The following is a 23,292-nucleotide window of genomic DNA, read 5'->3' on the forward strand; positions in this document are numbered from 1 at the left end:
GATTGGAGGGACTGGTTCTTTATTTCAAAAAGACACTTGTCAATTTTCAGTATCAAAACAGTTGCACTATTGGTTTCTTTCTCTCAATCGGCCCCCGGAGAGAGCACACCAAAGGGGAGTGCACTGTAAGCCAAGAAGCTGCAGGATGCACACCTAACAGACCTCACAGAAACCTCACCAACAAGGGGGACTGGGCAGGGAAAGAAACTTTAAAAGATCAGCACACCGTCAGCCCACAGACTGTAGAGTTCTCAGCCCGATTGGGTGGCCAAGGTGCCCCAACCCTAAGGAAGCAAAGTTTCAAAATAATATAAAATTTAAAAACAGTTTTGTACATAAGCTATTCAAGATTTCTCCAGCACTAACTGATACAAAGCACAATGACATGGCACTTTTAGAGACAGCAGCTTCAGTCCCAGAAAAGGGTGACGAGATGAGTTTGTTTCATGTGGCTAAATCAGTGGCAAACACATAATTTTCTCTTTCTTTCAAGGAGGCAGGAGAGCAAGTAAGTGGTCACCTCGACAGAAAGGGGACACCATCCGTTCTGTGAGCGGTTGGCAAAGGGGTAAGGATAGGACAAGGATTTGGTCTCAGATAGAGGTCTCACGCCTTAATTTGTTTGGTCACTTCTGATGGAAAAAAAATGGAAGTTGCTCAAAGATACCTTAAAGCTGAAACCCTGAGCCACACTTTTTTGGCTAACTCCTGGAATCACCCTTCTAATTTGGCTGGTACTTTGGACAGAGCAACGAAGCTTCCCAGAGTGGGGATCCTTCGGGGCTCTGGCCCTCAGCAGGCAGGGCCCTGTCGCGCTCCCTCCTCTGCGGAGAGAGCAGTGTGCGTTAAGCTGAAAAGTTACTTTCCAAATGTGAGGAAGGGGTAAGACTGCTGCTTCAGAACTCTGGAATCGGGAGGAATGTTTTACAAATGGTCGCTACATCAACAACAAAAAAGGTAATTACAAAATGTGTACATCACAACATGCTTGTAAAGACACTTTGCATTGTGCTCACATTCCCTTAAACGTTGTTCCCAAAGGTGCTCAGCCTCAAGCCCAACTGGAGTCTCTGGGGAGAGGCAGAGACAGTTTGGCGAAAAAGACATAGGGGTTGGGGTGGGAGGGGCGGCAAAAAGGAGAAAGCAGCCTTCCAGTTAAAGATCAGCCCTCAGGTTCCAGGACGGCTTCGGGCAGGCTGGCCTCGGGCGGAGTCGGGGGCAGGGCGGCCGGGGCCTCTACATCTCATTCAGGTCAAGCAGAGTCTGGTCCAGCATCCTTTGTGTACAGAGGTGCTCCTCTTTGGTGCATTTCAGCTTATCTGGTGGGTGTAAAGGAGAAACGTTACTAGAACTAGAAGTAAATGTCAATGTCTACCCACAGTGAGGGTCACTCCTGCCGCAGAAGCACAGCGGCCCAGCCACAGGCCTGAGCCCTGCACCGCCCACCTCTGCGGGGTGATCAGGGTGCCCCCTGGGGTTGCGGGGTTGCTCCACTTCTGGGGGAAGGGGCCACGGCCTATCAGCCATTTCCTCACACACCCACACCCGACCAAGGCTTTCAGTTTCCAGCCCCCAACGGAGGCAGCCTTGAGCACCAGCCACTCTTTCTTCCGGCTCTGCCCACAGGGTGGTACTTATTTGACTGGGCCGGGGGGCGTGACCCTCGAGAACAGGGATGGGCCTGTTTCTACCAGAGTCTCAACCTGAGAATCCAAGATCTTCACCACCACCGCCTATCACAGAATGTCTGAAGGAAGCCAAGTCGAGAACGCGAGCAAACGTAAGCAAACCTCAACAGGTTTTTAGAGCTACTGCTCACAACTAGCTTATGAGAGTCACTCACAATCAAACATAAAAGCAGCAAAAGCAAACAAGGAGGCAAACGTCAGGAAGAAAAGCAGCAGCTGAATACCCAGCAAGCAAAACCACAGATCTACTGATGGCCCGCACCCCTTTCTCTCCCTTCCCTTTTTTCCACGGGGTCAGAAGGGCCTATCTCTGGGCCGGCAGATGAAGCAATCGCGACATCTTGTCTAATCGGTCCTTTTATTGTTAGAAAACATCCATGGAAAGGGGACCGCAGCCTACAGTCAGCACAAGAGGGGAAGAGCAGCCAGGGTAGAAACCAGAAAACTCTCCTAGGTTTTCCTGGCTCCTTCTCTCAGGCCCCGCCCTCTTCACCCATCACCTCTAGAAAGGGATAGAACATCTGGCCTCACTCAACCCCCGGGCTGGGAAGTCAGTAATCCTCTCACTGCTCCAATTAAAAAGCAATTTGCTTGGGGCAAAAGGACTTTCAAAAAAACAACCAACTTTCCGCTGGGGCCCAGGTCAGCGGCGTGCGCACCCCACCCGCGCGCTGCTGCGGCTCCTAGAGAGCCCCCGGCTCCGCGGCAGCGACAGAGGAGAGGACACGGGAGGAGGCGGCAAGGGGGACGTCCGCGGAACACCAGGAATAAACCCTGGAACTCCCGACGAGCCGGCAGACACCTCGCGCATCTGTGGGCAGGTGGCCGCGGGGACACAGGGCAGGGAGAGGCAGGCAGCGCAAAGACCAGCAGAGGAATAAAATAAAAACTGCGGCTGCCAAGTTGGACGCACAGCGCTTTGAGAAGGAAAAACCGGTCTCCTTCACAAGGGCATTCACTCCCTCCCTGAGGGACACAGGGCAAAGGAAGGAACACAGCTGGCTCACGAGAATTACATTTACAACACTGAGGGTTTGAAAGGAGCTGATTTTTCTGTAAAAGCATTCAATCCGGCACTGCGAGTGATAAACTGGGATCAACATGCGACATCCATTCAATCTACTTTCTAGTGCTTCTTGTTGTAGGCTCTCAGTGGTAAGCCCAGCACAGGGGCCTATCCAATCAAACCCCACCTCCCCTCTTCTAAGAGAACCCAGTCCCGGGGCGCCTGGGAGGCTCAGTCGGTAGAGCGTCTGGCTCGGCTCAGGTCATGACCTCGCAGTTCATGGGTTCGAGCCCCACGTCGGGCTGTGCTGACAGCTCAGAGCCTGCTTCAGATTCTGTGTCTCCCTCTCTCTCTCTGCCCTTCCCCCTCTTGCATTCTGTCCCTCTCTCTCTCTCAGAATTAAACAACAAAAAAAATTTGAAAGAACCCAATCCCACTGGGGTCAGCAGCATGTCATGGCCCCAGAAAAGGTGAATCGAGAGTATCCTGTTCTCTTCTCCAGCCTCCCTTGCAGTTAGGGGTGATCATGGCATCCATTTCCGGCTAATGAGATACAAGCGTAGTCGCTGGAAGTTCCGGGGAAATGAGCTTTCTTTCTTGCCTTGAACATGAATGTGAGGATGAGGGTAGCAGATCTCCACCTTACAAGAGGGCCAAGAAAATCACAGAAACCCAGCTACCCCAAGGCCACAGTTGCTCAAATCTGGGCTTGTTATTACAGGAGAAAAGTCAGTCCTCTATTTATTTAAGCTACAGCTAAGCTGTTTCTTATAACCAAAAGCATTCCTAAGTAGGTAGGTGCTCAAACCACCGACGTTAGCAGAGTGTTTCACCTGGAGCACCTTCAAGAGGGGCACATGCAGGGAGACTGAAGCCACCCAACCAGCACAGGGGTGCTGGGACTCGGGGACAGATCTTACTGGTCTACTAGTGTCCGTTTCTCAAGTTCATGAGCAAGTGTCTTCCAGTGTTTTACAGTCTGTTTGTCTGTTTCAAAATGGTCTCAGGACCTTAGTATAAAGACGCGGCCTCTTCCAGCTTTCCGAGGTTAGTGCTACGTCTTAAAATCAACTGCATCTGTGGGCTGACTGTGCCCAAGGTCAAGGTGTGCTGCTCCGGCACCAGCCCTCTGGGCAGGTTTTCTACAATTCTACCCAGAAGGTGAAGGCCAGTATGGTCCCAATAAGACTTGCCGCTTTGTGAACACCATCAAAACAGACAACGTACATATACACAAAATGATCCTGGGAGGGAATGACCAAAATAACAGTTGTATTAAAAGGCAAAATTAGAGCAACCTTTTAGAACTGCACTTCTCATTAAACCAGAGGTTCTTATATGTGTACGACTATCGCCTCTTCTCTCCCCTTAGGAAGAAATTTGGAAACGTACAGGGCACACAGTAGCCAGAGGACCCTGCACAGACGTGCTGGGCAGGACACAGCACGAAGCGGGGCTGCTCTGTGCGTCCCAGAGTGTCCACCACTGAGAAACACCCCCTTAGTCCAGAAACTCCAGGAGGCCTGTGGTCAGACCTGTCTCCTTCACTGGGGCTTCTCTGACCAACGCAGGGGTTCAAATTTCTGTGGAGATCTCATCTTTTTTTCTCTTTTTTAAATGTTTATTTATTTTTGAGAGAGAGAGCATGCAAGTGGAGAAGGGGCAGAGAGAGAGGGGGACACGGAATCCGACGTGGGGCTCGAACTCCTAAACCATGAGATCACGGCCTGAGCTGAAGCTGGACGCCTAACCGCCGGAGCCCCGCAGGCGCCCCTGAACTCTCCCTTCTGAAGCTTTCCGTGGTGGGCAGCGCCGCCTGACTCTCCGGAGCATCCGTGCCCACGACGGTTACTGGGACTCCCACTCCTGTCGTGGGGACGTAGGGTGTCATCAGAATCGTATCCTTCAAAACAGCCTGGTCAATGAGGGTTTTGTTCCACGTAGGGAAGAAGTAAAGAGACAGAGGAGCGGAAGCATTTTCCTTCCTGATTAAGCTCGAGAGCACACAGTTCCCTAAGAACTGTATGAGACCAGGAGACAAGTGTGGTCATGCTCTCACCTTGAACTTAGTAATAAGGGTTCTAACTCTGCAACCTCAGTGATTAAAAACTCAGGATCAGACAGAGCTCTTTAAAGTTCTTGGTTCCCTGAGGCGTCTGGGTGGCTCAGTCGGTTAAGCGTCCAACTCCGGCTGAGGTCATGATCTCACGGTTCATGAGTTCGAGCCCCACATCAGGCTCTGTGCTCACAGCACAGAGCGGGGGGCTGTTTCAAATACTGTGTCTCCCTGTGTCTCTCTGTCCCTCTCCCGCTCACACTCTCTCTCTCTCTCTCAAAAATAAACATTAACAAATAATAATGTTCTTGGTTCCCTGAAAACAGCAAAATAAAACAAACAAGGCAAGCCAGAGAATCCATTTGGTCTGATACTCCTTTTAGCCATGTCCAGTCAGGGAACAAGCCCACGAATGCTACACATCCCTAGGCCTCACTGGTCTGAATCGGGGCCATTTCACTCTGTAACAGGACAAGGGAGCGGGGTTGCTCCAGAGTAAAAGGGAACTCTACTGGCTTTAAAGCCTCATGGTTCAAGAGATGAAAAAGATCAGATTTTGGGTCCCCCCCCCCCCCACTTCTCCAACTATTAAGACTAGGATTAGAGAAAGAGAGAGTCTGGGTGGGACTCAGATAAGGCTGCCCCGATCATCATCGGGCAGCCCACAGAGCAGGCAATTCTCCTGTGCACTGCACTGCATCCCAGCAAGGGTGGGGAAGGCTGGAAAGGACACTAACCCATCAGTCTGTGCTTTGATCTAATATGAAGATGGGGGGCACCCGGGCGGCTCAGTCGGTTAAGCATCAACTCGATTTCAGCTCAGGCCACAATCTCACAGTTCGTGAGTTCGAACCCCGCCTCAGGCTCTGCACTGACCGCATGGATGGAGCCTCCTTGGGATTCTCTCTCCCTCTCCCTGCTGTGTGCGCGCGCGCACACGCTCTCTCTCTCTCTCTCAAAATAAACAAACTTAAAACAAGGAATTAAGAGGAAAAAGTTAAGAGATGAAGCGCTTGCTCTGGGATTACCAATGCTGTTTTCTGACCTCATTCCCATAGCTAGTCCCGGCTCAAGTAACACGAGCTTCTGCAGTAAATGGAGGACTGGACTCAGCCCTACTCCTAAATTCACATCTCCCTCTTACCCTGGCTTATTCGTCCCCATCCTCCCCCACACCAGTCATGCCCGTGGGGAGAGACAAAGGCTACAGAAGTCAGACCTCACTTTCCCCCCTAACGCCTGTCCTTTCCCACTTCTCTCTTTTGAAAGAAGCCGGTCTCTGAGCCCAGTCAACTCTTCCTGCCCCTAGAACACCTAGAATAGTACTACCCAACACGGCAGGCAGTCACTAGCCACGTGTGGCTAATTCTATTTAGATGAACTAAAAGCACAGAACATCAGGACTATAGCTCCTCAATCACAGGAGCCACGTTCTGGGCGCTCAGCAGGCTCTGTACGTGGCGAGGGGCTGCTGTGCTGGGCATCACTGCTCTAGGCTCGAGTTCTTGCCTTTACTTTCTTTCCACTAGTTCACTCTTCTGCTCCTTGAAATACAGCTTCTCTCCTTGATCTTAATGCTCAAAGCACACCCTCGAATTAATCAAGTATCAATGACAACTTCTTCACAACCAGTTGGAGTTGGGAAGCTCTGGCGATCATCCAGCCGCAAGTGCTTCAATGAGCACAACAGCCCGTCCCACGGCCACCCCTCCAACCGATTCCATTTGGATTCCTCCTCCGCACAGGGTTTCCTGTTTGCTGAATTCTTTCTACACGTGCAGCTGTCTTTCAGGACTCAGATGTACTTTCAGGTTCAAAATTGCCGGCCACCCGTACGGAGTTCCAAATCTCTCTTACATCCTCCTATGCCCTCAACCCCCAGAATTCTGTCTTTCACCTGGATACCTGCCAGTTTTTAGACTTCTATTCTCTTCTACCTTCTCTCGCTTCTTCAAACCAGGCCCAAGTGACCTCCCTGCACTGCTAACGCCACCATTTCCCTAGGCTCGAAAGCAGTTACCCTGGACTTTGCCTCCTCACACTGAGTGCCATTCATGGTGCCCATCTTCAGGGCCATGTCTGTATGAAGGACGATCTCTGGGAAAACCCCAATAACCGAGCCCAGTTTTCCTCCAAATGAGGCATACTCGCTGCTGGTGCTGTCAGATCTCGGGACAGTACACACTTGTAAACGCTTCAACAAAACTTATTTGCGGGGCACCTGGGGGGCACAGTCGGTTGTGTCTAACTTCGGCTCAGGTCATGATCTCTTGTGGGTTCGAGCCCCACGTCGGGCTCTGTGCTGAGCACTTAGAGCCTGGAACCTGCTTCGGATTCTGTGTCTCCCTCTCTGTGTCCCTCCTCCGCTTGCACCCTCTCTCTCTCTCTCTCTCTCTCTCAAAAATGAATAAACGTTAAAAACTTATTTGCTGTATTGTTTTAACGTGCATAAGGAAAAATCACTAAGGCCACATCAAACCTTTGATTTCAAATTAGAATTATGTAGAGTAAGACAAATTTGAAAACAAGAGTAAATATGAAGTAAAAAATAATGTAGGGAGCACAGGAATATGGCAAAAGCCACCAGGCAGTAGGCAAATGACTGAAATTTGTGAATCACCATCTTAATGAGCCACTTTGATAATCTGCTCCCCTTGTGAAACAGACTTAACTGCAGAATCCACTCTTCCCTCTGGCTCCTCAGGTCAGAACAAATTTGTGTTTAAAATCTCCTGTGGCGTCCGCATCGCCTACAAACCAAAACTCCACACCTGACTCCCGCACACACTTGCCCCCCCTGTCTAAATCTATCTCTACGGACATTACGTCCTTCCCATCTCTAGCTGTGCCTCTACTCTTCTGATTATCTTTGACCAGAATGCTCAATATCTGCTATCCCTCAATCAAATCTGTTTGTCCGAAATCACATTTTTTGGAACCCACTAAAAACGGAGGCACAAATTTTAGCACATTTATTAAGTACCTGCTCTGCGCCACCTTCCGGGAGTCTCTCCTAACTCTCCTAATTCCCCACTGAAATCAACCTCGTCCCCATCCGACTCCCCCCACGTCTGTGATCTGTGGCACTAACCACGGATCATCTTTAGCTCTATACAGGTGGTGTCTCTCCTAGACTCTGGGCAGCCTGCAAATAGGGACGGTGCCTCCAACTTTGATTATTTCTGTCCCGCCATAATTCTTTGTGCCTAAAAGATGCCAGTTAAGCATCAGCTGAATAATTCATCTATACCTTAATCTCAAAGGCTGTGTAGCAAGAGTAAATGGTACAAACAAAAAGAAATCTGAATTCAATACAACCGAAAGTTTCAGATTATGGAAAACCTCCGTACTGGGCTCTAACTGGTTAAAAAAAAAAAAAAAAAAAAAAAGCAAGTTTTAAATATATCATCTTCCGGGAAACCGAGGTACTAAGGGACCAGCTCTCGGGTGCGTAGCTGAGTACCACTGCCTGCTGCACGACCCGGGCTGGCCCACCTCCGCTGTGCAAACTGGAAGAGGAGTCTGCAGAGCTGCCATGTGATTCCACAATGTGAACCAGGCACAGTTTTACTAACAAAAATTTACCATTCTTATGTGTGTAATAAGCCACCCATTGTCGCCTTGTGCATATTATGTGAAACATGCATGACTGGATGTTTGGTTTTGCCAATAATAACCGTTGATCACGTCTCATGTGCCACTACCACAGACCGGCAGGCAGATGGCATGATGCCCCAAATACGTTAGAAGGGTTGAAATGAAAAAACATAAAACTGTTGAGAATCCTATGTACTTGGGACTTGGATGACCTAATAAGTCAAGGCTGGTGGTAACACATCTGCGGCCATCAGGTGCTCTAAAGATGCACCATGTGAAGGAACCCCTGAAAAGGGGCCAGGGACGCGATCGGGAGGCACTCGGGCCCTCCTGGAGGAGGGACGGACTCGAGAGGCCAGGAGCCTTCCAGGCAGGTGGACTCAGGAGCCTCCGGTGAAGGCCTTCGACGACCTCCCACCACCTGTGCGTCACACTCGTGGCCCCCCCGCCCCCCGGGAACCTCTGCTAGTCCACCCCTCCGACAGACTCCGATCACTTGAGCTTAAATGTTAAGAAAAATAGACACACACAAAAGTGGCTTTGATTATATAAGTCAGCGGAGGGAGAGCCTGCAATAGCTGCTCCCCGTGTCACACCCCCAAGGCTCCTCCTCCGGGACAGCAGCAGCTCTGTCAGTGACACAAATACAGGGTGGCAGGAGGCTTCCAGCAGCTCGATATTTTAATTTGGGGGTGGGGGAGGTGGAAGAATACACAAGTTGCTTTGTGCGCCCCCTACATCCTAATGCCTTGGGGACCAGCCAGGCCGACCCAAATGGAATCCAGAGCGAGAGTGGGGCGTTGGGTTCCCCGAGGAAAGGGGGCAGATCCAGAACAGAGCAGAAACGGTGACGGTTATCTGTACGAAAAAGTAAGGAGACTCTAGGTAAGAAGGACAAGCATCAATCACACAGCGATTTGGGAGAAATGGGAAGAGAAGGCAGTAGGAATGAGGAAAGACAGCCAGATACCACAGCCTGAGTCATTTGGCTTCTTCTCAGGGTTAGTGGGAAAGATACAAGGAGGTGCATTAGCATCAAGGATCAGGGGTCCACAGCAAACAGGCGAAGTCCCCAACAACTCTTTTTGGTGCTTTTTACCGCCTGGCTTACTCTGGGACTCAGCTTAATTTTTGGGTGAATTTGAGATCATGGGTGTTTCTCCTGAAGTTCAATACCAGGACACAAATTAGATACACAAGGGAGATCTGAATTCTGTTATGCAATCAATGTCAGGGCCCAAGTCACTAGCTCTCTGGGCCCTATGTTCTTAGTTATATGATGACATAATTCTACCTTCAGCAGCGTCTCCTCTGGGAAGACTAAATTTGAGAAGCAAATAGAAAAATTACAGTTATACTGAAGGGACTATGAATTTAAAAATATACAAAAAAAAAAAAAATCACACATAGATCAGGGTGCTACAACCTATTCAATATTAAATGCCACTCTGGCTTTTGCCAACAAGTAACCAGCACCAATATCTTAAAGGTGGTGTGAAGACCCCAGTTCCCAGAGGATAAAGGGAAGCACACTGAGCATAGCCTGTCCCCCACCCACAAGCCAAGGCCCCAGCCCCACTCTGCTATCAGATAGTTACATAGAGGTCATGTCATTGAGGGCGTGGTCCAGCTCCTCGCTAATGGCCTTGTACTTCAGTTTCTGGGCATAGAGCTCGTCTGGACAGGCACAGGAACACAGGGAAGGCCCAGGGGACAGAGCGAAAGGTGTCAGAAGCAGATGAAGAGAAGGAATCATTAGAAATTAGGAAAAGTGTGACCGTGGGTCTAATACCACGGGTTAGGAGGACATCTGCCCTGGCGTCCACGACAGGCCGTTTTCAGATCCGCTGCCCCCACCCAGACCACCGGGCTTCTTGCCGCCTCCAGTCCACTGCAGTCAGGGTAGGGAGCCCAGCACGGCCATGACTGGGCACCCCCCCACCCAGTTTATCCACTTCCCAGCAGGAATGCCGGGATGGATGCAAACAGAGACAGGAGAAAGCACACGTTAATATTCAGACTATTCTCCACCTACCACACAAGACCAGTATTCTTGGCCCCTTCGCTCTACAGGCTGCCCAGCCCCCAACTCACCCCAGGTAAGAGAATGATATGCTGCCCTGAGCATCCAGGGCAGCGCGTGTCAAGAGTTCTCAAAGCACATCGTCCCTTGTTAGAGTGCACACAGCTGCCAAAACGTGGGGACAAAGCACACTGAGAAAGCCCCTGAGAGTGGCCAGCACTGAGGCACAGACACCCCGGGGTCGCGTCTCTGGGAGAGGTCCCCTGCAGCCGACGTGAAGAACAGGAGGGCCAAACGTAGCCGTGCAGCAACACGGCTCCTACTGCCCCCTCAAAGTATGGCTACGATTTCACCTCAGAGACACCCTTTCACACCACCAAATCCGAGGTAAACGCAGCCATTACGAGTGTCCTCCAAGAGAAGGATGCAAACTCCAGAACACTAGGTAAAGTCTTATTAAAAGGAAGAGGTTGTATATGTAAAAATCCAATTCTAGGTGTTGACCCATTTCACCTCGCTGCGGCACAGGACAGGGCACGGGACGTGTGCCGGGTCACCAGCAACTCCCTCTGGTGCACAGGGAAGGAGGGAAGTGGTCAGTGGGCAAGGCCTCCCTCTGCAGCTGTCGGATCCCGCTCCCAGGCCCCATACCTTCCAGGTCATCAATCGTCTTCTCCAGCTTGGCCACTGACCTCTCGGCAAACTCAGCACGGGTCTCCGCCTGGGGGAAATGTGGCACCAGACGGAATCAGAGATGAGCAAGACAAGAAGGTTCTCTGTCTCCTCCACCTTCTAATGTACACCCTTCAGAACCAAAGCCAGCTGGTCAACTCCAAATTAGTGCCCCATGCACCTGTAGATATGGACTCCTCCCCTAGACTCCCTCACTCACCTCCTTGAGTTTATCCGTGAGAATCTTGATCTCTTCCTCATATTTGTCCTCCTTTTGCGAGTACTGTAAGAGAAGCGAGAATGCGAGTTGCAGAGCCGCAGCCACTCACACGCACGAGCCTGCCACCCCGCCTGCCACCGCACTCCCCCTTCCAGGGAGTAACCTCCTGGACTGTAATGTGCTGACTGGCCCACGAGAAAAGGGGCCATTTCTGGACAAGAGATCCTTAAAATCCACAAGTCAATGCCCTTCAGACTGCAGTAGCCTCGATTAGAATCCTCTGGGTTGTTTATTTTTAAAACTGACCTATGCTTTGATCTTATTCAAATCAACCCAAGGAGGTATTTTCCTTCCCCGTTTCACGAGGAGGTGCAGCACCCCCCCCAGGCCACATGGCTGAAACAGTCCCACATGATGCTACAGACGCGTCCTCTGTCTCGATCGCTTGTTAGGTCTCGGACCGACTATTTGTTACCCCCATCAGTCTGTTAGAAAACCTCCCGGGGCCCGTGATTACTGCTAGTTAGCGCAGTGGTGTCAGCCCGAGGAGAACATGACCCCCAAGCCCCTGAGACCACGAACGGATCTGAATTCAAGCAATGAAAGCACATGGGAACTAGCATCAGCCCCAGAATACGGGTGGCAAGGACGCCTCACTAGATTACATAACGACTGGGTTTCTCCAGTCTCTCGTCAAGGGCAGGGCTGGGTGGGCCCAGGCCCCAGAGCCTGTCACGGTCACAACCAGCCCCTACCTTCTCCGCCTGAGCCTCAAGAGACTTGAGGTTGTTGGTGACATTCTTCAGCTCCTCCTCCAGCTCAGAACACTTACTGTGAATGTTTTACATACCGCAGGAGAGGAAAGGGGAAGAAGGAGAGAATAAAAAAAAGGGGAGAGAGAGACACACAGACGTGAATTGAACCTATATGTAGAGAGAGCTGGAAGGCATACGGGGGAAAAGAGAAGTTCCCAGGTCACCTGAGCAAGTGTCAACCCGCCCCCCTCTACCGCAGAGCCTGGCGGACGCTGGGCCCTCCTGGGCTAGGACTCGGAATGTCGGATGCTAGTAAAACACTTGAGAGAAAGCACTACAGGAACGAGTCATAACGGCTACCTCGGGTGGAGGTGGGAGCGGGTGCCCAACCCAAATAGTCCCCCAAATCACCCCAGGGAAGGAGAGGCCCTGTGGAGAGGCCCTGTGGAGAGGAAGAAGAGATGAAAGATGCCAAGTAAGAGGGAAAGAATGGAGCATTCCATGAAGAGATGGGAAAGCACTCAACAAACCGACCAGTGGAGGGGAGGCAGCTGCAAAACAAAAACCAAAACCAAACCAAACAGAACCACACCGTACACGTAACCTCGCTGTGGTCTAAGGGTTAGTACCTTTTCTTCAGCAGCACTCAGACACTTCAGGTTCTGGTCCATCAGTCTGATCTGCTCATCCATCTCCCGGCAACGGCTGTTAGTGACAGTCACGGGGATCGCACAAGCCAGGTTGTGGGGAGGGAGAAAGGTCAAAAAGGACACAGCAAGAAAACAAGCAGCAAAACGAAAAAAAAAAATGTTTTTCAAAAAATGGGAAGAAAACACCACGATGGACATGGTATGGGGGGGGGAATGGAAAGGAGGCACAGATATATATGCATCAGCACTGACTTTGTTAAACAAGGCCCAGAAGGTGCCAACAGGGGAGCTCTTCATGTCTGCCCTTGCCCTAAGGCCCCCAGACTGGCCACACGGTACGAGACAAAGCTCAGGTTGGCACAGCCACAGCAGAGGGACAGGAAGCAGGCTTCAGGTGGGAGGACCCTGTCGACCCTGCCGGCTAACTGCTCACCACCTGCTCATTAGTGTTTATTTTCCCTCAATTTGCAAACTGCCCCTACGAGAAATAAAGGAAACTCATCCGTCACCTGTCACTAGTCAAGAGAGGTAACAGCCCACAGCCATTCCTAGGGTCTAAACGAAGAAGCCCACTCTCTAGGCTCTGTTTAACAAGGTTGAAGGAACACTAGTTTATTCACATTAATGCGCAAGCCAAAGGGGGAGGGACAGAGCGGGGGGCGGGGGGGGGGCAAGATTTGGGAGCAAGATACTCACGACTCTGCCAGCTCAGCTCGTTCTTCTGTGCGCTCCAAGTCCCCCTCGATAATCACCAACTTCCGAGCCACCTACAGAAGACCCAGACGGCCCGGTGAAGCAAAGAGGAAGCCATCCCCCCCGCCCTCCCCGCCCCGTGGTCCTTTTCAGGAACCCAACGACACTGGAGAGGAAGGGCACACACAAGGCAGCCCACCTCTTCATACTTCCGGTCCGCCTCTTCCGCAATGTGCTTAGCTTCCTTGAGCTGGATTTCCTGGAGTTCCATCTTTTCTTCATCTTTTAGAGCTCGGTTCTCAATCACCTTCATGCCTCTGCCAAACGCAGGACAGACACGGCCCTCACAGGTCTGCGGCCAGCTCCACCCTGAGGGGCCCTGAACGGCACCTTCAGAAGCCTGTCCCCTCCGCCTGCCACCAAGGACTCCCACAGCACCCCCACCTTAGTGCGTTTTCTTTAAAATCTTTTCCAAAAAACTGACTTTCTCTTATAAAAAATAACACACATTTAAGAGGCGCCTGGGTGGCTCAGTCAGTTAGGCTTCCGACTTCGGCTCAGGTCACGACCTCACAGTTGGTGAGCTCAAGCCCTGGATCGGGCTCTGCACTTTCTCACCCTCTCTCTGCCCCTCACTCACTCACTCACTCACACTCTCACGCTCTAAAGTAAGTAAGTAAGCTCACCAGAGGAGAACTCTTCATAAGCTTTCCAGAAACGTTTTACGAAGATAAAACCCAAACAAACGTCATTCCCACTTTCCTACACCCCGACAGAATGACACACTACCCTGGTGTGTAACAGGCCTTCTTCACTTTCTAGAATTTGCACCCCGCTCTGTAATAAGAGCGCACACAGCCACAAGACACATTCTCCCGGCAGCATGGCGTCAACATACGTCCTACAGGGCAGTTTTGATTCTGAAAGCCTTCCTCTGACCCCATGCCTGTCAGCAGGCACCTCTGTTCTAGTTTACCTCACGGTGTGGCAAGAAGTCAATTGGCTGTTTTCAACAACAGACACAAAGGTGAGCTGTGGTTTGGTTCTCAACCCTGGGCACACGTAAAAATTATGACACCAACTTTAAAAACGTCAATACCAAGGGGGCGCCTGGGTGGCTCAGTCGGTTAAAGCGTCTGCCTTCAGCTCAGGTCATTATCTCACTGTGAAGTCAAGACCCGCATCGGGCTCTCTGCTGTCAGTGCAGAGCCCACTTCAGGTCCTCTGTCCCCCACCCCCCGCCGCTGCTCGTGCTTTCTATCTTTCACTCTCAAAAATAAACAAACTTTAACACCCCAATGGTCCCCACCCCTCCCCCCCACGATTGTAACGGTGCAGCCAAGGTTAAGAAAGCTTCTCCGCAGCGACCGCAGGGCTCCATCTCCAGAGCCTCCGCCTCCTAGAAGACGGGAGGGGCTGAGAGCCTGAATCTTCACCCAGTGCCCGGGGCTGCGGCCTCACCTGGAGAACCGCTGCTCTAGGGGGACTCATCTCACAAGTAAGGCCATGATTCCCTAAGTGGAGGCCATCCTGGTGGCCCTATTGAACAATCGTTAGATCAACTTATAGGGTAACACCAATTCCAAGGTCATGGAGCCCAGGGAGCCCTAGCCCCGTCCCGGCGTGAAACGCACGCCCGCAGTGTTGCGGGCTCCTCCGCGCGCCGCGCCCACCCCGCAGGCTCCCCTACTCACCTCTCGCTCTCGTCGGCGGCTTTCTCGGCCTCCTCCAGCTTCTGCAGGGCCGTGGCCAGGCGCTCCTGGGCCCGGTCCAGCTCCTCCTCAACCAGCTGGATCCTACGGTTCAAGGAGGCCACCTCAGCCTCAGCCTGTGTTTGGATGAGAGGATGGACAGAAGCAGCACTGAGACCGGGGTGAGCCGAGCGGAAGCCAGGGTGGGACACAGCAGCGCCTGTGCCAGGGCGGGCACGGGCACCGAGCGCACACGCCCGTCTCTGCCGTTCCCACCAGCCGGCCTCCATGCGCGCCACAGGAAGAGCGGTTTACAACTCCGCTCCCTGCCCGGCCTGGTGCCAGCCAGTGCTGCCTCCTTTCTGGACTCGGGTCAAGTTCCTGAGCGCACGGGTGTCAGGAAAGGCGTCTGGCGAAGGGCTCCTTCTGCCTGAGCCTGGGCGTCCTGCCCTCTCCGCAGCCTGCTTTCAAGTGTCTCATTAAGTGGAAAAATAAGAAGGAATTTCTTTTTTTAATTAAAAAGTTTTTATGTTTATTTATTTTTGAGAGAGAGAGAGAGAGACAGAGCATGAATGGGGGAGGGGCAGAGAAAGAGGGAGACACAGAATCTGAAGCAGCTCCAGGCTCTGAGCTGTCAGCACAGAGCCCGACGTGGGGCTCGAACCCATGGGCATGGGCCGAAGTTGGACGCTCAACCAACTGAGCCACCCAGGCGCCTCAAGAAGGAATTTTGGATTATCTATTAATTTGCTGCTGAAATCAAATTGTTAGCCATCCAATGAACTTATCCTAATACACCAGGGGACTCACTGGCCAAGAGAACATTTTTTTCAGAATAACAGTCCAGACCAGAAAGAAAAAGGATGCAACGCTGGGCGGGCTACCTACCCCACCCTCAATCCCTGCAACCTTCTCCCCACCCACCACCTTTTCAAAGGGGACACCAAGGAGCTCTTCTAACTAAAATCACCTGCCTGACAAACCAAAAAAAAAAAAAAAAAAAGGAGAGGAGCAGAAGAGAATGTTCCCTCCACGTCCACCCCGACTCCTGCAGACCTCTGAACTGTGACTCCCTTCTACTGCCCTGGTCATCCCTTAGCCTCACCCTCCTCCCAGCCTGTGAGGCCCCTCTCCCTGACTCCAGCCCACACAAAGGCTGGGGCCAGAACACAGGCCACCCCATGGCCCCTGCTCAGCACTGGAGTGAGACACGGGGACAGGAGGCAGCCTGCATGCGGGTGAACTCGGCTGGCAGAAAAGCCCCCCCTGGTGACGCCGTTCATGTCACTACGTCTTTGCTGGTGGCAAGTGCGCTGGCTGCCACAGCCACGCCAGGACCCAATCCGCTGGGCGCGCTCCCCGTTCAGACGCTTATCCAAGTGCCTGGTTAACAAGATCTCTCTTCTCCAGTCCAGGTTGTGCCTGAATTCCATTACCCTGATTTCCTCCCGGCAGTCGGGCGTGGGAGCAGCTACAGAAATAATCTGGGCCACCAGCCCCTATGGGGAGGGATACAGCCCAAAAGACTCCTGTTAACAATCAGGTTATTTGCGGGGCGCCTGGGTGGCTTAGTCGGTTAAGCGTCCGACTTTCGCTTAGGTCATGATCTCGCGGTTAGTGGGTTCGAACCCAGCGTCGGGATCTGAGCTGACTACCAGCTCAGAGCCTGGAGCCTGTTTCAGAGTCTGTCACTCCCTCTCTCTCTGACCCTCCCCTGCTCACGCTGTCTCTCTCTCTCTCTCTCTCTCCTAGAAATAAATAAAAATGAAAAAAAATCTAAAAACAATCAGGTTATTTGGCACAAAAATTTCCAAATACAAATATGGGAGATTTAAAGTCCTGTAGGGTCTGGGGCTATATAACCACCAACCCACAGAAGCAAAGTCACGAGTCCACATAAGCTGAAGTTACTAAGAACCCGTTTGTGTCTCTAACTATACTAGTCCACATACCACAAAGACAAGTATTCTCTGATCCTGTCTCTTCCGGGAAAACAGTCGTCTCCTCAGACACATTTCACCTCACGAGCTCAAAAAGGCCAACAACTCAAGGCAAGAACAAGTCAAGCTATCAGGCAAGGACAGCAAGCCACGGCCCATCTCCCCCTCCAATGCCTGGGACTATAAAAAGGAATTGAAGCAGATTTGGAAGAAGCTCATAAAATCTAAGTCTCCATCCAGCTCACCAGCAGTTACCCAAATGGAGAAGATAACAGGCTGTGGGGGCAGGCTGTACAGTTTCCATGACGACAAGCTGGCTCGGGCAGTTTCTCCCACAAATCGGCATTTACAATACAACTGTTCGCAAGGCAAGGGGAGGAGAAGGCACATCTTGGTGGCCTCCCGAGGGCGCGCACACTCTGGCTGGCCAAGGCCATATCAAAAGCAGAACCTGCCACGGGTGTCCCCGCCAGTCACTGTTCTCCTGCCTCTCCTGCAGAGGATCAGTTCTCCTCACAAGGTAACAGAAGCTCGCAGAATCCAGATTTAGGACTATGTCTGTGGGAAGGCTTTTCCTTCAAGCCAGGACCTACGCGCAACGCCCGTCCTTCCGGGGCACCCAAGTCCCGCCAGCCACTGGGTGGGATGACCTTCTGCAACCCAGCACGGCAGACGAGAAACCTTGTGCTGTTCTAATTACCCTAGGGTCAGCACGTCCAGATGTGGTTTTGAACTTTCAGCCCACCCACCTCTGTCCAGACTGGAGGATACACTCTGAGGTCTTTCCTTCAGGTAATAACAGGATTCTCCTCTGCCCAGGAAGGAAAGACCCCAGGGAGAAGGAGGGACACAGCAGCAATTCGGTCACATGAGAAGATGGCTGAACACACATGGGGCGACTGGGGCTCGGTTGGTTGAGCGTCTGACTTCGGCTCAGGTCACGATCTGGCCGTTGGTGGGTTCAAGCCCCACGTCGGGCTCTGTGCTGACAGCTCAGAGCCTGGAGCCTGCTTTGGATTCTGTGTCTCCCTCTCTCTCTGCCCCTCCCCAGCTTGCATTCTGTCTCTCAAAGGTGAATAACCGTTTAAAAGCAAGCAAGCAGACGGCTGACCACAGGTTCAGCTATGAAAGGAGTTTGGCTCAAGCGCTACCATCCTCCAAATAAAGAACTTCCCCAAGGCCGCCACACTCCTCAAGGCAAGGAGGTGCTGGGGTACTGGTGCCTGGAGGCAGACCAGGGCCAAGGACAGAAGGGGATTAGCCCCAACTTGGCACTCTGCCACTCTGGGGTTTCTCTTTTTAGACAAAAGCCACAGATGAAATTTTGATCAAAGGAAACCAGTAATGGAAAAGTGAGGCTGGGCCCTGTGAGGAAAGGAGTGCTCGGGGCTTCACCGTGTCCACGGTGTATCCACCCAGGGAGCCCTTAGGGACCTGAAAGTCCCGGGGGTGGGGGCGGGCAGGCGGAAGGAAGGGAGCAGAGCTACCTGCCCCGGAGTAAACAAAGGTGGAGGCTACCGGGGCAGCAGAGCAAAGGGCTGTTCGCCTCGCCCTGGGACTGCTGGGTCCACCAGACCCCAGAGGCCACAAACCGAGAGCCAAGCAACAGGCGTTCCAGCCCTCCAGAGACTAGAAATGGGGAGTAAGGCCAAAAACCCGTTTTGTTTTGTTTTTTAAGTTTTGTTTTTGGTTTTGAAAGAGAACAAGTGCGCACACAAACAGGGGAGAGGGAGAGAGCGAGAGAACCCCAGGAAGGCTCCGCGCTGTCAGCACACAGCCCAACAGGGGTCTTTGAACCCACGAACCGTGAGATCATGACCTGAGCCGAAGTGGGACACTTAACCTACCGAGCCACCCAGGAGCCCCAAAACCTGCTTTTTAAAGCCCACTTGTTTCTTCAATAGTGTTTCTCAATATTTCAGACCAGAAAAAAGGAGGGAAACACCAGAGTAAGTTAGGAGAGAGAGGTATTAAAAACAAGTAAGGTGAACTATGTATATTTAGAAACAGTTAAAATAGTAAATTTTACGTTATGTGTATTGTTACCAGCACTACAGAACAAAAAAACAAACAAAAAAAGAAAGCAAAAAACAAACCAAAAAACAGGGAAGGAAAAAGTGCATTTGAATATGTTTCTGCCCCCTGTTTAAGTCTAGCAAGAACTGCAAAGGAGAGTCACAATCGAAAGTATACCTGCCCTGGTGCCACACTGTAAAAGGTCAATCTCCAGACTAAAAGCAGAAAAGAAACGCGGAGCCCAGAACAACTCCGGAGTCAGCTCCGGCTTCATCCAGCTTCCCGACAAAGAGTGAATGTTCACACAAAGCGACCAGAAAAATCACTCAGTGACAGTCCCACTAATAGCCCGAGATACCATCAGGGAGTGCTCAGTTTCCACCTCCAGAGGAGGCAGGAGCCTGCAAAACCCACATTCCAGAATGCCTAGAGGGTAACAGGTAGCCCAAGCATCCCCTCCCTCCCCAGGGGTGTCTCCTCCTCAGCAGTTCAAAGTTCACCAGAGCAGAAAGTCAAAGGGTTAAGCTCCCTCAAGCTGGGGAACAGAAAGAAGAAACTGGTTTCATCAATGTTTAACTATCACCCTACTTCCCCATCTGAGCACTTCCTCACTAGGCCTCAACTCAGCAAGCAGGCTGGGCAGGTGCTGGAGGGAAGAGCTAAGAAACACTCTGCAGCCTATCACCCGCGTCACCTGGGGAGAGCAGGGGGGAAATGGAGCCAAATTTCCCTGCAAGGATGAATCCTGGGGGGAGAGGGGACGGGGTAAAGGGGTGTCACCCTAGATCTATGCCCAGGATGCCCATACTTGGAATGTTGAGCCTAAGACTCTGTACCACAACACATGGTCAGTTCTGTAAAAGCCACGCTGCCCCTTAAGGGGATCTAGTCTCCAGAACAAAGAAGATGAGAAAGTGTCACTAGCCATAAAGAGTCACCCAGCCAGTCCATCTCACTTGAATTGATTATTAGAAGTTACTCACACAGGGGCGCCTGGGTGGCTCAGTCTGTTAGGCCACCAACTGACTCTTGATTTCAGCTCAGGTCATAATCTCACGGTTGGGGAGTTGAAGCTCCGCACTGACAGTGTGGATCCCGCTTGGGATTCTCGCTCTCTCCCTCGCTCTGTGCTCCTCCCTTGCTCACTCTCTTTTGCTCTCTCTCAAAATAGGTAAAATAAACTCAAAAAAAAAAAAAAAAAAAAAAAGGTACCAATATAATGAACAAGGGGGAAATCCCGGACAGAGAAGTCAAGCCCCTAGCATTTCTATGCCCAGAGCATTCTAACAATCCTTAAGTACTAACCTGGAAGGCAGATGCTCCCACTTTCCCCCCAAAACAGCAATTCTCAGCCACTCCCCCAAGGAACAGCCAGGAAGAAAATAATTTTTACCAGGGAAGAGAACAACAAGGAATACCAATAAAACCACAAAAGTCCTTCCTTACGTCTTCAAACTTTAGCAACAGTTACTTTTCTCTCCAGTCTCAAGATTCTCCAAAACCAAGTCAGGAGATCAGTTCCACCTACAGGGAAATCTTGCGGCTTACTGAACCTACTGGACCACTGCGAAACAGAAAGCAGTTTCAAGAACCACCATTCATTTCATCAACATTTTATGTTCCAACTTTCCGTTGAACCAGTATCTATTATTTTTTCAAGAAAGAGACACCGTGGATGTCAACTGGAAAAGCAACAGAGTATCACTAGAGGCTCCTTGGAACGCACTGTTCTGTCTGCATGAACCACACCGCCGAGGTCAAGCAGAAACCGTGACAGAAACGGGCACTCAATCCGACTCTGCCACACAACCTGGCTTATCAGCTGTGCTTGGAAGAAGTGTTCGTAACCGGCTGGGCCTGCACTGATTACACTTCAGCAATAAAGGCCCGAATCTGGCAGAAGTCTCCGCCTTCCAGGTCATCATGGGTAGGGCCGGGCGAGTTCTGCCGGCTCGCACATTTGCACCAACGTAGCGAGCGAAGCATCAGCTCCTCCTGGGCTGCTTCGCGTCGGTTGACACAGTGGGTTTAGCAGTTGCCCCCAAAGAGGAAAGAGCCCCAGGCCGGAGAACGGGAGGCGGTGCTGCGGCCTTAACCTCCTCCAGGGAGGGCACCGCGCTTCCTCTCAGCCGACTGCAGCCTCATTTCCTGAGCAGGAGGAGGGAGCGGAAAGGCTGCCGGCAGCCCTGGCCGGGGGCTTTCCGGCGGTTCCCACCCCCAACCCCCACCCTCGCACAGTAAGTTGGCCCTGCCCCTCCCAGGCCAGAGCGGCACCCACCTACTCTCACCCTTCGGGCCGGAAACCCCTAGCGAGCGCGAATCCCGCCCCCCCACCCGCCCCCCGGCCCTTCACCGAGGAGTGGGGGAGGGAGAGGCCGCTGAGCCCCTCCCCCGGCCGCGCCTGCCTCCGAGGGACTGAATGAATGAGCAGGGAGCGGGGAGGAGGAGGAAGACACTTCCCAGGCTCCGCGAGGCTCAGTTCCTTCGCAGGTCAAGGCGGCTCACTCGGGCACCCAGTTCCCCCTTCGTCCGCCCCAGGCCCAGCTGCGGCTGAGCCCCACCCATCCGTCGGGCTCCAACTTCACCCCCGAGGGAGCCGGCGCCCGCGGCCCGCGCTCCGCCGCGCAACGAGGGCCCCCATCCGGGGTCCCAGCCCTGCAGCGCCCGCTCCCCCTTACGCGCCTCGCCCTCCCCGTACCTGCTCCCGGGCCCGCCTCTCCCCCTCCACTTCCCGCTGCAGCCGCTCGGCCCTCTCCTCTGCGTCGTCAGCTTGCTGCTGCAGAACCTGGATCTTGCGCTTCACCGCCTCGATGGTGGTGATCCCGGCCATGGTGCCCACCCAGCCCCTGCTCGCTCTCGGCTTCCTGCCTCCTCCGCTCGGCGCGGCAGCCGCTTCTCACCCCCACTTCCGCCTGCTCCGCCCTGAAATACCGGAACTCGCCCACCCGCCCGGATGTGACGTCACGCCGCGCCCCGCCGCGCCCGGCCCTGGGCGGGCGCCGGTCGGCTCGAGCGCCGGGCGGGGCCGTTCCTCGCCCGGCAAAGGGGGGCGGGGCAGCGCCGGGCGCGGGCCGCCGTGGCAGCCGAAGGCGCGCGGCCGGTCGCCTGGGCGAGGCGGGGTCCGCCCGCGCCGCGCACCCGACCCCGACCCGCTTCCACGCACCGCACGCAGACCCTAAACCCAGGGGCCGGGCCAGGCCGGGGCTGGTGGGCCGCAGCCTCCGCTCGCGGTGGGCCCAGGTCGCCGCCCGAGAGTCAAGGAGGGGACTTCGCGCCGAGGGCGGAGAGACGGCCAGGACGGCGGGCCGCTCGTTCCCTTGGCGTCGGTGCGGATCTCGTCCTTCCCGCGTCACCTCGGAGAGTCTCTGCACCAGCGGTTTACCCACCTGCCAGGCCTTCCGAACCTTGAGTGAGTTAGGCGTGGTCGCCGGGCGTCACAGTTCTCTGTGCAGGTGAGACTTTCTCGGGAAGGACTCCTCTCGGCTCGCTGCCACGACAGCCACGTGAGCGCCCGGCCGACCGTCCCGCGGGGCCGAGCCTCTGCTCGCGACCACGGCACCGGCCTCACCGCGCCTCTGCCCTCGGTGCCTGACGAGCTGCGTGGAGCTCGAAGCCGCCGCCGGCCCTGCCCCGGGGCTTCCGGAAGCACGTTAGCAAAGAGACTCGAGCGTTTTATCTCCTCTTCTCTCTTCTGTGAACGCCTGTCTTCCCAGGAAGCCATCATGACAAATGTCTCCTCTGGTGCGACTCTCTTTTCGCCTCGGAATTATGGTGTGGAGCAGGATTCAGGATTGAGAATCCTGATCCCTGAAATGGCTGGTGGGGAATCCAGGTGCTGCCCTCACTGCCTGGCTCTGAAGACACTCCCTCCGGAGGCCCCCTCTTCCTATCTCCTTTTAGAAACAGTGAGCAGTGAGCTATTTAGAGGAAACAATTCAAAGAGAAAATCATTTGCTTGGTGGAGTACACTGTGTACTGGTTTTTCCCTCCTGGAACTGGGAAGGAAGAACAAGGAGTAAACGCTACCCTGAGGGCCTAAGAATGTTTCCAGCTCTGTTTGAAGTCTGATGGAGATGGAAACAGAAATGAGACTTTGTCATCTGGGTGCTGATCAGCAGGGGGCACTGTTTACCTCCCTTCGCCCGAGTGAGGCGGCCGGAGCCCTCGGAGGCCCGCGCGAGGCTGAGCAGAGCACTGCTGCATTCCTGAGGCGGGTAGATGTGAACAGATAATCTTCTCTTGATCCAGGGAAACAGGTGGATTGACTCCTGATACCCTTTAAAGG

General features: G+C 53.0%; 1 protein-coding gene across 5 annotated transcripts; it reads right to left on the bottom strand.

Moving 5' to 3' along the window:
- On the bottom strand, positions 1–22,621 carry TPM3 (tropomyosin 3). Of its 5 annotated transcripts, none has more exons than XM_039218984.1 (8): positions 22,394–22,621; positions 15,055–15,188; positions 13,560–13,677; positions 13,364–13,434; positions 12,647–12,722; positions 11,263–11,325; positions 11,022–11,091; positions 1–1,319 (listed from the first exon to the last, which is right to left on the bottom strand). In XM_039218984.1, exons 3-8 carry the CDS (start codon positions 13,671–13,673, stop codon positions 1,237–1,239), a joined length of 477 nt encoding a protein of 158 aa, XP_039074915.1. In that variant the 5' UTR covers positions 13,674–13,677; positions 15,055–15,188; positions 22,394–22,621; the 3' UTR covers positions 1–1,236. The 5 variants fall into 5 exon arrangements, with proteins under 5 accessions (XP_039074915.1, XP_039074914.1, XP_039074913.1 ...); XM_039218983.1 differs by lacking the exons at positions 12,647–12,722; positions 22,394–22,621 and adding exons at positions 12,018–12,093; positions 21,706–21,924; XM_039218982.1 differs by lacking the exon at positions 22,394–22,621 and adding an exon at positions 21,706–21,921.
- Between the last annotated feature and the right edge of the window lie 671 nt (positions 22,622–23,292).

The sequence above is a fragment of the Hyaena hyaena genome, unplaced genomic scaffold (assembly GCF_003009895.1).
Source record: "Hyaena hyaena isolate Hyena2069 unplaced genomic scaffold, ASM300989v1 scaffold_783, whole genome shotgun sequence".
NCBI lineage: Eukaryota > Metazoa > Chordata > Mammalia > Carnivora > Hyaenidae > Hyaena > Hyaena hyaena.